Here is a 15,636-nt window from a genome sequence, read left to right as displayed (position 1 = left end):
AGTGATACATAGTTATTTAAATAAAAATATCTACCTACTTTAGAAAACAATTTTTATGCGAATGTACATAACTAAACTTTTGATTTAATTTATTTTAATAATTTTGTGACCGCTCATGTATGGAAATAACTGTAAATACCTAAACGTAAAGCGTAATTGACCGCAAAATTGTGTGTTGCTAAATATTGCATTTAGAAAGCACTGAGGTATAGTGCTCTAACTGATGGCAAAACACTGAGGGGCAGGCATAGTTTGTGAATTGGAGTTTTTCTCGAATGACCATGAAATTCGAAACTGTGTACAAAGTATGAACGGCTGAATCAGATTTCTCTCTCACTTGGTATTTTCTCGCCTCCTCGCCTTAGGAAAGTGGCGAGTGCGTTGAATCGCAGGAATGGCGGTAGGCCAGTATCGTCAGTGAGCTGTGTGTAAACACCTGTTTTAGCGTTTGTCGCTCGGGAGGCTTTCAACGGGCGCGTCCGCAGCCTCTACTGACCATCACAGAGTGAGTACACGTCAGCGTCAATGGTGTCGTTCGTTGAAAATGTGCCTACTGTGATCAGATTGGTTTCCAAACTTTCATCATTACATTACAAGTCGCAAGTTTGGCATCGTCAGTGAGCTGTGTGTAAACACCTGTTTTAGCGTTTGTCGCTCGGGAGGCTTTCAACGGGCGCGTCCGCAGCCTCTACTGACCATCACAGAGTGAGTACACGTCAGCGTCAATGGTGTCGTTCGTTGAAAATGTGCCTACTGTGATCAGATTGGTTTCCAAACTTTCATCATTACATTACAAGTCGCAAGTTTGGCGCTAGGTTAGGCGATCTGGTACAGACGCATAACGGTACTGGAAAGCGAAGCCTCCATTCGAAACAGGGCGGCAGTGGTTGACCCATATTCACGAATTCACTTTCTACCTTGGCACTAGTGGCCTACAATACGATGGCGGTCTCTCGACTTCCCTCACAACAACGGTCGCGCGCAGGATTTCCCAGTTGCTTCTAGGTCGGGGGTTCACTGGCCTCGTTGAGAGAAAGTGTACGAGTAAAAGTAGTCCCTGTGGACGTCCGCAATCGCCGCTGTGCCGCCTTCCTTGACGGCTGTTTCTGGGTTCCCGCAGCACCATGTCGGACTCGGACATGGCTCGGAACCCGTTCGCGGCGCTGTTCCCGTCCATGGTGGACGTGCAGGCCTTTGTCCAGAACACCGCCGAGGTATCCCCTCGGGATTTTCCGCTGGCAGTCACCGAGAAGGACCTTGCAACCCGTCGGATGGAGTCCGACCAGAGCTCGCCACAGGAGATCATCAGTTCGGCGAGCCACGTAACCAGTGGCGTCATGCCCGATGACCAGCATGTGTTGTCAACGGCGCTTGAGGATATATTCAGGGTCACCGTCTCTGGTAAGGCGCCTGAGCATTTTAAACGCGTCACCTGCATGTGCTCTTTCTGAGCATATACTACACACAAGCGACAGTGCATCACGGAAGTGCGTGATCGTATCGGAACTTGTCGCGAAACACGCATGAGCACACAACCGACGCGTAGCGCGCGCGTCTCTCGCCTTCAACGCCAGCGGAGACGTTGCGAGACCGCGGAACGCAACGTCCACGGCTGCCAAGTTGGGAGAGGGCCGAATGAGATAGTGGGTGCATCTTAATTCACGCAAAGCCGGCGCTCTAATGGAAGTATAATGGCACGCTTGCGAAGCGCACTGTGACATTGATCCATAATGACAGCGATTGGTATATTGGGCGAGTAAAAAGTGCGCGTGGCAAATGAGCGCACCTGCTGTAATAAACACAACTGCTCCTTGTAAAGTGTAGTTAAAGGATCAACTGGCGTCTGTATGGCTACAGGCAACATATATTTTCCTTTTGCAACTCTAATGTTAGTACAGGGGTAGTCAAAAAATCCCAGGCCGCTCCGAACAGCCGCGGAGCGGCTGCTCTCCGCTATCGGGGCGCTGTTATCGCACGCGTGTCTCGCCGCGCTCGGGTTGCGAGGGTATCCGCTGAGAGGAGGTGACGCTCCCTCTCTCTCTCGCTCTCCATGATAACAAAGCAGTGAAAAAGACAGTGAGGCGCGCGCCTTCACGCCTGCGCTGTTCGAGATTTCCGCACTCGGCTGCGGTGCAGCGCGTCGCGGAGCAGGCGACCATTTGCGCAAAGTGACGCGCGCTGGCGGCCGTATTTAAATGGATTTCGCCTGCTTCTCCCAACTTCTCGGCTTCATGGCATACGATATAATGCATTTACCTTCACCTAAGCTCTGTTGCGGCTCTCTGAGCACTCACTTTGAGTTGTGACGTGCTATATTTATAGCATTCTTGTTCAACTTTCTGGAAATTTAGTATACTCGAATACGATTTCAGGACGCATTCTCTGCCTGAAATTCTCAAGGGTTTTTATTGCTCCGTTATTGCCATGTCGAGTCTTGTATTAATGAGTAGGTTTAATGCTTTAGCGCAGGTAAAGCAGGTAGAGTCGGTCGTGTGTTGGGGAGTTAGCACGTGTTGCTGAAGCTTTGGCGAGTATTTCATGCAATGCTATGCAGTATGCTCCAGCTAACAGGTTTACGTTTCCGGCACTTGCACTCCTCCCTCGGCGCGCGCGAATTCGTAGCGAGAATGAGTATTTTGTCACAATGTCAGAATATAAGCGCCCAACGCGTGGGTTCCACGACATACCGTCATATATGGGCAATCAAAATTATAGAGATTCAGCCAGATATTCTTGCACCGTTCCTTCGATTTCAGGCACCGCGCTGCTCTTAGACGCGCCAATATACTCGTCAACTCTGGATAGGCGTAAAGTCGGCATCTGTGATTATCTGCCTGTACTCGGATGTGTTTGTGGTTGGCTTGCCGGACTGCTATCCACTTTGCGTTCAAAGATGTTGCGTTCGGCTTCGGAAAAAGAGCGAATCATTTCGCGTCTGGGCACTTGTACGCATCTCTACTATTTACGCGCGGTGTCCCTGTCAGGGATCTTTTTTTGCTTCTGTGTCCTCACTGTTTCATTCAGGAGCGCAGAAAAGGTAGGAATTTAATATGTTTAGCCGAATATCATATACGAAAACAAGCTGTTTCTTTGACAAACTTCCAGTTTTTTATTCTTCAACGGCGGACTCCCGCTGTATCTGTCGTGGAGCTCGTACTATAAGCCGACTGTCTCCGCCGTTGACGTCAGTATCTGGCCTTGCGTGCGCACCTGTAGTGGAACTAAATTGGTCATGAAATCTGTGTAGCTATACTCCATCCGCAGCCATCGTCCGGCGAGCTGTTCATAGCGTCAATTCATTTCAGAGGTAAAAATAATAAGCTAACATAATTGAATTTTCAGCGCCAACTGCCATTTCCATCACAAGACAATTCCATCAGCACGCGGGTAGCACATCCTGGTTCATCATATTTCGTTCCCATCTTGGTTCTATTCTATAATTATAAGTGGTCGCGGACGTTATACGTATAATTACTGTTCAACAACTTTTTTTTACCTCTGAAATGAATTTACGCTATGAACAGCTCGCCGGACGATGGCTGCGGATGGAGTATAGCTACACAGATTTCATGAGCAATTTAGTTCCACTACAGCTGAGCACGCAAGGCCAGATACTGACGTCAACGGCGGAGACAGTCGGCTTATAGTAAGAGCTCCACGACAGATACAGCGGGAGTCCGCCGTTGAAGAATAGAAAACTGGAATTTTGTCAAAGAAACAGCTTGTTTTCGTATATGATATTCGGCTAAACACATTAAATTCCTACCATTTCTGCGCTCCTGAATGAAACAGTGAGAACGCAGAAGTAAAAAAAGTTCCCTGACAGGGACACCGCGCGCATATAGTAGAGATGCGTACAAGTGCCCAGACGCGAAACGATTCGCTCTTTTTCCGAAGCCGAACGCAACATCTTTGAACGCAAAGTGGATAGCAGTCCGGCAAGCCAACCACAAACACATCCGAGTACAGGCAGATAATCACAGATGCCGACTTTACGCCTATTCAGAGTTGACGAGTATATTGGCGCGTCTAAGAGCAGCGCGTTGCCTGAAATCGAAGGAATGGTGTAAGAATATCTGGCTGAATCTCTACAATTTTGATTGCCCATATATGACGGCATGTCGTGAAACCCACGCGTCGGGCGCTTATATTCTGACATTGTGACAAAATACTCATTCTCGCTACGAATTCGCGAGCGCCGAGGGAGGAGTGCAAGTGCCGGAAACGTAAACCTCTTAGCTGGAGCATACGAGCATACTGCATAGCATTGCATGAAATACTCGCCAAAGCTTCAGCAACACGTGCTAACTCCCCAACACACGACCGACTCTACCTGCTTTACCTGCGCTAAAGCATTAAACCTACTCATTAATACAAGACTCGACATGGCGACATGGCAATAACGGAGCAATAAAAACCCTTGAGAATTTCAGGCAGAGAATGCGTCCTGAAATCGTATTCGAGTGTACTAAATTTCCAGAAAGTTTAACAAGACTGCTATAAATATAGCACGTCACAACTCAAAGTGAGTGCTCAGAGAGCCGCAACAGAGCTTAGGTGAAGGTAAATGCATTATATCGTATGCCAGGAAGCCGAGAAGTTGGGAGAAGCAGGCGAAATCCATTTAAATACGGCCGCCAGCGCGCGTCACTTTGCGCAAATGGTCGTCTGCTCTGCGACGCGCTGCACCGCAGCCGAGTGCGGAAATCTCGAACAGCGCAGGCGTGAAGGCGCGCGCCTCACTGTCTTTTTCACTGCTTTGTTATCATGGAGAGCGAGAGAGAGAGGGAGCGTCACCTCCTCTCAGCGGATACCCTCGCAACCCGAGCGCGGCGAGACACGAGTGCGATAACAGCGCCCCGATAGCGGAGAGCAGCCGCTCCGCGGCTGTTCGGAGCGGCCTGGGATTTTTTGACTACCCCTGTACATCACCTTGTACCCCGCCGCGGTGGCTCAGTGGTTATGGCGCTCGGCTGCTGATCCGAAAGACGCGGGTTCGATCCCGGCCGCGGCGGCTGAATTTCGATGGAGGTGAAATTCTAGAGGCCCGTGTACTGTGCGACGTCAGTGCACGTTAAAGAACCCCAGGTGGTCGAAATTTCCGGAGCCCTTCACTACGGCGTCCCCATAGCCTGAGTCGCTTTGGGACGTAAAACCCTAATAAACCAAACCAGTACTTCACCTTGTCCACCCGCAGTGATGCTGTGATGCTGCATGCAAAAATGAAGCACCTCATTTCGTGAAATAGCTGCAGGGTATGCATTGCTGCAGAACTCATCTCTAATGTAAGCAGTTTATGGCTTTTTTTTTTCTCTGAGTGAAAGCTGATGCATTCTTGGCTTCATATGATGTGTAAATTTTAATGAACTAGTTGCGTTTCAGCACCTTTATCAATATACTTTCTCAAAGCATTCAAGTTGGATTTCCATACCAGTATCTAAGCACAGGCCAGTTAGCATTTATTGTATCTCATGAACCACTCTGCCTATCATATTGCGCTGTTTGAAGGACGTTTTGATGTTACCATAACTCAAACACGTGATATTTCCTTGCAGCCATGCATCTTATATAAAACAATTTTCCAGTATGTCCAGCCACCGAGAGTGGGCCTTAAGCTCGGAATGTTTAGCATAGCACCCGTATCCACTGTGACATTTCACAGCAGACGCTATTGTTGTGGCAAGCACAGAAAGTTGCTGCTTCTACTAACAGTGTGCAAAAAAAAAGATGTCTGTCAACTAGTGCATACTGATGCCACTTGACACTATTTTTAATATCTACCTTCACATCCTTTTGGTTTAGAAAAGTTTTTAATCGGCATGGTAAGCAAACCACATCAGCGGTATCTCGGACGACTAAGAAACGTAGAGATGACAGGGTAAGCGCTACTACCTACTGTTTTATTGGAGAAAGCAGGCCACAATCTGTACAAGACAGGAGCATTACATGGCCAAATGTGGGTACCCCAAACCTTAAGGTGAATACATAAACAGCAAGATAACTGGTACGGTCACATTCCAGGTGATAAACGCGCGCGCATGCCAAAATGTCAGACATGCAAGGAGCCAAGGGTGCACTGGCAAAGTGCGGATGAATTTTGTAAAAACAGATCACAGCGAAAGTGCCGCCGCGGTGGCTCAGTGGCTATGGTGCTCGGCTGCTGACCCAAAAGACGCGGGTTCGATCCCGGCCGCGGCGGCTAGAATTTCTTTGGAGGAGAAATTCTAGAGGCCCGTGTACTGTGCGATGTCAGTGCACGTTAAAGAACCCCAGGTGGTCGAAATTTCCGGAGCCCTTCACTACAGCGTCTCTCATAGCCTTAGTCGCTTTGGGACGTTAAACCCCACAAAACCAAAACCAACCAAGATCACAGCGAAAGTAGGATAAAAAATTCGGGGGGCACTTTGACTGTCTAAAGTGCGTAGAGGCGAAAGCGTTTTCCGCACCACTTTGCCTATGTGGCTCTGGTTACCTCACACATAATTGATTATGAAGTAATGAGAAATTACTAATTAAGAGTTAATTACTGATTAATTACTAAATACTAATTAACTGCTAATTAATGGCGCTTAAGCTACGCCTTTAGGACTGGAACACGTAGGGCTGCCAGGGAGTGCACCGAACACCACCACCCATGCAACTCTTTTTGAGGAAAGGAAATGGCGCAGTAATTCTCTGTCATCTCGCCATACAGGAAGGGAGGAAGTGGGAGTGAAAGAAGAAAGAGCGGCTTTAATGAAGAAACTGAAAATTGTATTTGAGGAAAGGAAATTACACAGTAACTGTCTCACATATCTCGGTGGACACCTGTCAAAACAGGACACATCTGCTGACAGGGCTGCCCAGCTGCGGACATGGCTGCCCACAGGGCTGCCTACACCATGGCTGCCAGCACAGCTGCTAACGGCAGTATGAGGCATTAAAGGCTTTCGCCTTAAAACGTCATAGCAGAGCAGAGCAGAGTCAAATAGTCGTAGCAGGACCAGTGTCAGGGGTAAACCTTACAATGAAAACACTAAAACTGTAACTGTTAGCAGTCAACAGCAGCAGGAAAGCCAACAGGGAAGAATTTAAATGAAAACAAGCTAGTAACGCAGGTCAAAAGATATGAACATGAGCCGTCCTTATGAGAGTCAGAAATAAAAAGCAAACACAACAGACAGGTGTCAGAAGGAGGTCATTGAAGCCTGGCTTATTTCCAAGGCTAGTGACCAGTGCATTAGCACGCCATGAATTTTGCTATTGGAGAAGGAAATAGCCTTTCTGGGTGGTTGTATAAATCGGCACCCCTTCTTATTTATCTTTTGACCTGTGTTGCTGGCTCTTTTGTTTGTTTTTTGTTGTTGCTGTTGTCTTCTAACGTCTGTGATGTTTCTGTTTTTAAGTTTATCCTTTAACCCTTGACACAGTTTCTGCTAAGGCTATTTGACTCTGCTTTTGCTATGATCTGTTGGTAGCAAATTAATCCGTGTTGTGGTAGTGCGCCCTTAGCTCCTTGTGTGTCTGGCACGTGCACTTGTTTATCACCTGGTCAAGAATGTCAAGAATGCGAGCTGAAATAGTGCCAGGATTAAAGGGGCCCTGAAACACTTTTCAAGGAGAGCACGTCAACTTGCTCAATCACTGTATTGTGTTGTCATGACGACCTGAGCCAAAATAATGTGCTTCTGCACGCAGCAGAGAACCAACAATCATGCGCAAAAAAGTTGGCGAGCCCTTTCCGGCAATTTTTTCATGCTCGCACCCTCCTCCGTCACACGTTCCTGCGTATACCAAATCAGTGATGACTATTGGCTAGATTCTTTCAGTTGTCAGGCCGCTGCCAGTAATCCACGCAGCTCCGCCCAGTCAGGAAGCTCCGCCTCCAGTGGTGGGGCCGGCGGAGGAGTGCCGACCTTTCAGGTTTCAGAAAGTGACAGGAGGAGAGGGAAAGGCACGAAGACACTGACATTCAAATTTTGACTACAAATGCCCCAGCTTCTACTAAACACATTTTAAAAAATCCTGCTGGAGGATATTCGGAACATGGCGTCCCTTAACATCCGAGGAATGCCGCAACTTTATTAGAGCCCCTTTAAAGCGTTTTGCTATTTGTCTTATACATGAAAAGATTGTGTAGCTGCCTTTGTGCTTGGCTAATCTCTGGCATTAATTTGTCAAGCCAGTGCATGGAGTAAGGAAGTGTGTTGTTGCCTGCTCATTCACAATTATTCCAGATGACTGCGGTTTAAAACCCAGTGAAGGCCCCTGCTGTGTTCTCCTGGAGTCCTTCAGGGATTCCAAAAAGTGCCTTGGTCTTGACGTCCTTGATGAGGTGGGCAAATTGATTTTTCTAGTCATTTGCACATCTCTTTGTGCTGTACTAGATGACTACAGTAGATGCTTGGATGGTGTCTTCTAAGAAAGAGGAAAATAAGATAGCTTGCTTTAACACGTCATTGGCTACTCAGTATTGTTGAGGTCTGCACTATTTATCTATGTTCCTCATTCAAGCAGGACTTTGTTTAAGGACGTTTTGGAAGCATCTCACTTAAAATTGCTTTTTTTTCAGGTTGTGTTTGAAAGGCTTGTTCTGGATGACCCGCAGCACCACATTGTACGAAAAAGTTCTGCCGCAAGTGAGATTGCTGATGCATCGGAGTCAAGAGTGTTTTTCTATTTGTACCAGTGCTACTTCAGGCTTCAAAAAATGGGTGCCAAACTGAAGGTGCGCATTTTTATCTAGAATTGGTTGTGTAACATTCCTTGAATACAAATATGCAAGACGGTACTAGCACTTAGAAACTTTGCACAGCACCATTTGGTGGATAGGAAAGGGATTGGTACTTTTCCAAACACTGCAGCCGAGTTGGACTTCAACCTGTAGCAAGCCTCATAGAGGAATTTGTGTTTGTGCACATTTGCATTTTGTGGTTAAAGGAATTTTTTGTTGTTGTTGCAAACTCCACTGATCAGAAGTTCTCAGTATGAAAAATTGTCGCTGAAACATTTTTTGTAAAAAAACAAAAACAAAATGCGCTTGCTATTTTGTCAACTGGACAAGGCAAAGACACACAAAACATTGTGGGCATATTTAATTGTATAAGTGCACCTAAATGTTTTTCTGCGTCATTTGTACTGTTAGATGGGGTGCGTAAAATAAAATAGGCTTGGGTCATTTGAAACTTTTGCCATCTGAGGTGCTCAACCACTCAACGTTGCTGCTGAATTTCTTTCTTGTTGCTTTGCCTCAGGAATTGTTATTGCAATCTAGCTCGCCATAGAAATTGCTTTGGGGGCCTTATTTTCCTATTCATCAGTAACGTGACTGCTTGGTTGCATTCACATTGCAGAATGAAGATTTTAGAACCATCGAAAAAACAATTATATCTCAGGCTTCAACATGCCTGTGCCATTGTGACATTTACCCTGGTAAAAAGATACAGGAACAGGTGTTCTACCTTTTGGAGGAGTACCATGAAGATGCAGGTAAGAGTTTCATTTTTTGGAAAGAGCGTATTGGTTTGCAGATGAGTGTTATGTGATAGCTTTGAGTTTACCTCTGAGATTACTATCACAGGTATCAGAAGACTGCAGCCTTGATGAGAAAAAAGAACAGTTCACAATATTGCAGTGTTGTGTCATTAAATGAAATGCCTCTGAGATGGCATTTTATACCGTAAATTCATTCTCTCATTGTAGTTATTTAAAACTCGAAGTCAGTCACACAAATTAAGGCTAATTATTAATTATTAGGTGAGGTCAAACTGGTGATTGCAGTTATGTTGGGAGCAAAAGTAATGAAGCAGAATAATAAAATCAAGTGTGCTTTCAAATAGTTACAAGAAAAAAAATCTTATTTTCAAACAGCCACATAAACTGACAAATCCACTAACCAAAATAGTGTTGCACGATCATGCAAGCATGACTAAGAACCCCCCAAAATTTTTTTGTCGTTTTACATCTTTTTTTTATTCACACAGAAAACAAGTTTATTGAAGGGGTAGAGACAGCAAAATTTTCGTGGTGTAATTTTGCTTTCAAATGATGCGTAAGGCATTCGTGAACAGACTTGTTGTATGACATTTGTCTACACTCAGTCCCTAACTTATGATTGAATTTATTTTTCCAGACTCAGTTTTGGTTTCAAGAGTCGACAAATGGCTTTGACGTCAGAAGTGAGCACCAGATCATCTGAGACTTGCAAAAACAGCAGTGCAGTAGCTCTTTGTTCACTTGCTGCCGTTCCTGGAGCAGTTAATGCAAGAGTGAATGAATTAAAACGACAAAGCAGTGGTGATGCTGCTGTTTTGTATGCCTCACGTGATCTTATGTTCACTTGTGACGTGTCCCTCGTCTAGAAACTGAAACTACAGGGGGAAAAAAATTCATTCACAAATTATTTATTGAGCGCTGACGAATTCCACTTGGTGATCCTGTTTTGCTAATGCCGTACTTGTCATGCAGGAGCAAAAATGCGAGCAATTAGGTGTCTACATTCCTTTAAGTAAAGCTGTGTTGAAATTAGGCGTTCTCTTTTTTAAACACTCTAATAGAATAAAAAGCTGTTTACATGTCTTTGTTAGTATTTTCCAGATGCTACTGCTATAATCCTATAGGCCTGAGTAATACAGTTGTTTCACGTCGGTTCACAATACCTAGGGCAATAGATTGTTTTGAGTTGTTTGAGGCTTTTGGAAGGGCTAATTGTGTGAAACTGAAAACTGTAACCAAAGAAAATTATGTGATGAAGTGCAGTTCAAAGCACATTTTGGAGTTTCTTCTGCAGTAAAAAAAAAAAAAGTAGAATAATTGGGTTGTCTAAGTGACTGTGGACATGCCCTAATATAGGCAATTTTGGTTTCGTTTAATAGATTTGAAAGTGCTGGGCTGATAGCACAAAATGGATTTGCCAACTTAAACAGGCGGGTAGGGTATTTTTGCTGCTTGCAGGTTGACCACGGTGCAGTGTGTGGCAAAATTTTTTCTGAATTTTTTCGGGGAAGCCTAAGAATATTTTTATTTATTCAGCCAAAGTTGGAATACCTTTTATTGCCAGACAGTTATCAGAAATGTTGCGGTCAAGTTGATTTTAGTTTTTGTTCTTGTTATTGAAGTGCTCTTAGTGGGTGTTGAGCTACGCAAAGAAGAAAGTTCGAATTATTCAAGCAAGGTATTGACTGTCTTGTTCTGAGCTGTTGCCAGCAAGCTGTACTATATCTGAACTGGTGGTGCACAGGTCACCAAGATCACTTGGAAAGCTTTGTGAGGAAGTGCGCCGATTCGATCAAGGAGCGTTTTGATGCCGAAGAAGAGCAGGTGTCTCTGCTTGAGGTGCTTTCACACTCATTCGACCTGCTTCGAGCACGCTTCTCAAAGGTGTCCATCTGCAGTCGCGAGCTTTTTGTACTGGTGGATATACTCAAGTACTTCACCCAGTCCACACCCATGGCAATGGTAAGTCTACGCTATATTTCGCAATTAACTGCTGAGCAAACTCAGTTGCTGGAACATTATTGTCAGGTTGCGAGGGCTATGTGTACTTGAATTTCAGTTTTAATGGCTTGTCGAGGACAAAAAGAAGCATGAGGCTCTAGACGTATGCAGCATAATGAAGGTTTCACTTGGCTTAAATGCACTTTGAAGTAGTACTTGCATGAAAACGTGATTGCTTATGAGATTCCTTGTGTAGCCTGCATGCTGCAAAATGTAAGTGTAAATGCAAGAGATTATTTGTATACGAATAAGCTGTAACACTTAATGGGTCAGAACTTGGAAAGACATCTGTGTGAAGCGTGGCAGGCCTTTATCAATGCATCTGAAGCTGTAATACACGCAAGGCAGTACATACGGCATTAATATCAGCGTTACCCACATTAGGAATTTATAACCCGGCATTCCTTCGTGTGCTTTAATTGTACAGCACGAGGGGTTTTTGCATTGTGTTAATATCTTTAATGAGGCTTTCGTGACAGGAATTCAATAAAAAGACCTTGGGCTCTGAAGGCAAACGTCATGACAAGTAAGACACCACGGCGACTCTCTTTGTAAATATTGAGTAATACGAAAACAAACTAACTAGAAGTTCGACACAGTTGCATTCTTAAGTGTGCGTTGAAGCCAAGGTCGAACAAATGAGTATGTATTTATGAGAGTTTATATTGAAATACATTTCAGATAGCTAATAGTACCCTAAATTTACTGGTGTGTGTAGCCCCTTGCCTTGAGGCGCCATCCTGTTGTCTTTAGTCAGATGCCCTCTAGGGTCTAGTTTCTCGATCTGAGTGCTGCTCATTGAGGTTACTCAGTTTGAATAGCGTTAGCCTACCACAGGCATCATGCATTGCATACTTTTAAGGGACATTGAGGACACTACTGAGGTTTGCCGATATCGATTGATTACCGTATTCAAATGACAGAAATGCTGCTTTTATAAGCTAGCAAATACAAACAAAGAAAAACTGGTATCACTACCACAAGCAGGTTTCACAAGCAAACTGTGATGACATCAAGTGCTTTCTTGGGTGCTGGTCTGCGAGGCTTGACCACCCTGCCACCCACTTCCGTTCGGCACTCGCGATGTTCTTAAGGCACTTTGTGCCATTATCTATGTCACAAGTATGAATTTGGTGGGGGAAAAAAGTATATTTCATTTTCAGCGCTAAATTCCTCTGCAGTAATTTCATCTGCTAGTGAAGAAATCCCAACGGAGGCTTAAAAAAAACGAAACAATAGAATTCCACAAAAAAAAAAATTGAATGGCATTGTCCTTAGCATTCCTTTATGTTCTGCATACAGATCAGTGTCAAAAGAACTGCCAACTTTGTGGTCTGTGGATCAGTGGATTGAAAAGTCAGAGCTTACACAGGGCAAAGTGTAGAGTTGGATAAATTGCCCAGCTTGGTGAATCAACTAACACACACACTGCTACATGGAGTTCTAATGGAGGACCATACTTGGAAAGTACAGTTATAATGTCATTATGGTGTATTCTGAGGTGTCATTTGCATTCTTCTCTTGACTTATAAAGCTGTCTTTCTAAAAAGGCTTCATTAGGATCATAGAATTAAGTTTAGGTGCGGAGTTTCTTGATTGGTACAACAGCTTCCCAGCACAAAGCATTGGTTTGCACTGGGGGCAGTAATTACCAACAGGCCAAGATTTTCCTCTCTTTTCCTTATTTGCGGTCCTCCCAATGAAAGTGTCAGTGACTGTGGCTTGTACTTGCCCCTGTGATGCTTTAGTTGGTTGCACCCATGACCTTCCAGGTGTGGTCACTTATGTGGCTTTCTCTGCTTGCACTAGCAGTACCCAAGGGCAAAGATTCTATCTGGCATGTGTCCAATGCTACCGCTTACCAATTAAAGGTAGCCACTGGAGGAAAACCTGCTCCGGTTCATTAAATTTCAATGAGGCGTTGTGATATGTGGGTGCACACAGTTCTTTCTTTTATGCTTGTTTTTGATGCTCGTATCTTGCTGTAATGCAGTTCCAGCTGTATAAATTTAAAAGATATACCACAAGCAAACAGAGCTGGGTATGCCTTTGGCACTTTTCAGCGAGAATGGTCAGTGAACCTTTTTGGTCGGTGTTTGTGTGCTTTGGTTTCCATTTAATGAGAAGGGGGGCTTCATAACGTACTTAAAGCAAGCTGTTGGGAGAGTTGGTGACAACCTTCCATAGTTACAGCGCAAAATAGGAAAATTTCATTGAAAAAAAAAACATAGTAAACATGGCACACATGGAAACATGCCATGTTCATTGTCCAGTGTCAGGGAATTAAAAGAGTGAGGAGTGGTCAAACATGTGGTATTTTAAACGGGATTTTATTAAGGGAATAAGAGAGCAGCTTAAGTGTTAGCAGTGTTTGTGTAAGGGGCAGTGGTGATGATAGTGACTTTATGTGCCGCAGTATTTTTTTTTTAAGGTTACTAGCAGTCACAGCAAGTTTGCTGCAGTCCCATTGTCTCGAGTGAAGGCAAATAATGCAGTTTGCTTATTTGTCTTTTTTTTTGTCAAATATGTTGACGTTTTGTGCCTTGCAGTGTGCAAAAGAATAATGACGATAATAAATGAGCCATTGCTTTACCTAAAAGCGCAGTGCCTTTTGACTCATGCTGCAGATAAAGTAGCATTTTTGTATGTGAAGCAATTGCTATATTAATTAGCGGTGTGAATTATGCTATGTGTACACGAATCACAGACAAAGTGTTTACAGCACTTTTTATGCTACAAAGTCATGCAAAGCTTATCTTGAGGATGAACAAAAAAGTAAGTTTTCTGTTGCAGGCTCATTAGCTTCTTTTTCCCTTTCTGTGGATGCGTTTTGCTGCCTTACATTGTGTAATGTCTATAAAGTGTAATACTATAGGGAAAAGGCCTGATGTGTGCACTTGCGCAAAATGTTTTTGTAGGCCCTGCTGGACTTCAGCACTCCTTCGGGCACGGGCGACCTGCGGAGCTTCCAAGAGAGCCTCCTTGGGGCACCACTTTGTGTGTCATGCCTGCCGCGGAGGGAAACAGACGCCTTTGAGTTCTTTGACACGCCTTCCCGGTCCACTATGCAGGAACACTCCATCACAGAAGGCAACCTTTGGCTGGTGAGTGCCTGTTGCTGCTGCTTGTGCTCCTCAACCTTCCGCAGTTGTGAGGCTTCTTATTTCGAGTGTCGGAAGACTTGGAGTGACAGCGTTTTGCAGGTTTTCGAAGTGCATGCTTGCTGGCACCAAAGTGGCGATCAGGGTTTTTGGCTGTGGTGTTGACCCAGTGGCTTGCAGAGCAGTCGTGATGCTTAGATATAACTGGTAACACTGAAGAGCACAAATATAGGAGCTGTACAGGGACTATAGGAGTGATTTAACATGTGTAGCATGCAGGATTTGTCAGAAGGCACGAGGTGGCACTAAGCTATGCTATAAGCTGCACTAGCACTTATAGTGGCCAATCCCTGCATTTATCCATTGTATGTTTGTCTGAAGCCTGGTTCTGGCAGGCGGCAACTTGCCCAGTTGTGTGTGTGTGTGAGCACACGCGCGCGCGCACACGCACGCACACACGCACACGCACACACACAGCAGAGTATGATATCATAAGGTCACATCACCTAGGTGGCAGGTGAGCCACCTGCTTTATAAATCACGTGGCTCCTCACTTTTTATAAAGACACACCGCGACAAACACCTTAGCATAGCAACTTTTAATGGCGCAAAAATTGCGAAACACACCCTGCTAGTGCATATATTCGCATTTGGTATAGGTGTATGTAAATCAGCTGCCATTTTTTTATCATTTTATTTCACTGTTGCTTGGTAGTAGGCTTTCTTTAAGAGACTTAGAAAGCATCAATGCAATGTATAGCAGCTAGTCCCATTTTAATGTGTGAAACATTAGAATGCCCATGATGGAAAAAAAATCTACTGTCGTGTGAAGCCGTGCCTAGAGCAACAAGAGCGGAAAGGCGGAAAGAACGAGCAGAGAGAAGAGAATGAGAGAAGGAGGGGGTTGTGGATGTGTAAAGCCACGCTGAGAGTTGAGAGGAGAAAAGAGCAAGTGAAGAAAAGGAATGATCACTCGAGAGGAAGGGGAGGGGAAGTGGCTTGAGTGTTGAAGGCTGGACATGGCGGGAGTTAGTGCCATATGTGCTTCCAGCATGCCTAA

The 15,636-nt window shown here is 44.7% G+C and overlaps 1 protein-coding gene across 1 annotated transcript in view; it reads left to right on the top strand.

The window, feature by feature from the left end:
• Window positions 1–616: 616 nt before the first annotated feature.
• Ube4A (Ubiquitination factor E4A) overlaps window positions 617–15,636 on the top strand; it is a 32,834-nt gene continuing 17,814 nt past the window's right edge. Inside the window, exons 1-7 of the mRNA XM_089549092.1 lie at window positions 617–705; window positions 1,121–1,401; window positions 8,217–8,314; window positions 8,552–8,707; window positions 9,333–9,468; window positions 11,219–11,436; window positions 14,394–14,579. Of these exons, the coding sequence (XP_089405218.1) occupies window positions 1,125–1,401; window positions 8,217–8,314; window positions 8,552–8,707; window positions 9,333–9,468; window positions 11,219–11,436; window positions 14,394–14,579 (1,071 nt within the window). The 5' untranslated portion in view covers window positions 617–705; window positions 1,121–1,124. The remainder of the gene's footprint in view (window positions 706–1,120; window positions 1,402–8,216; window positions 8,315–8,551; window positions 8,708–9,332; window positions 9,469–11,218; window positions 11,437–14,393; window positions 14,580–15,636) is intronic.

Source organism: Amblyomma mixtum, chromosome 6 (assembly GCF_055824585.1).
Source record: "Amblyomma mixtum isolate Tamu chromosome 6, ASM5582458v1, whole genome shotgun sequence".
In the NCBI taxonomy this organism is placed as follows: Eukaryota; Metazoa; Arthropoda; class Arachnida; order Ixodida; family Ixodidae; genus Amblyomma; species Amblyomma mixtum.
This window is presented reverse-complemented; position numbering and strand designations above follow the sequence as displayed.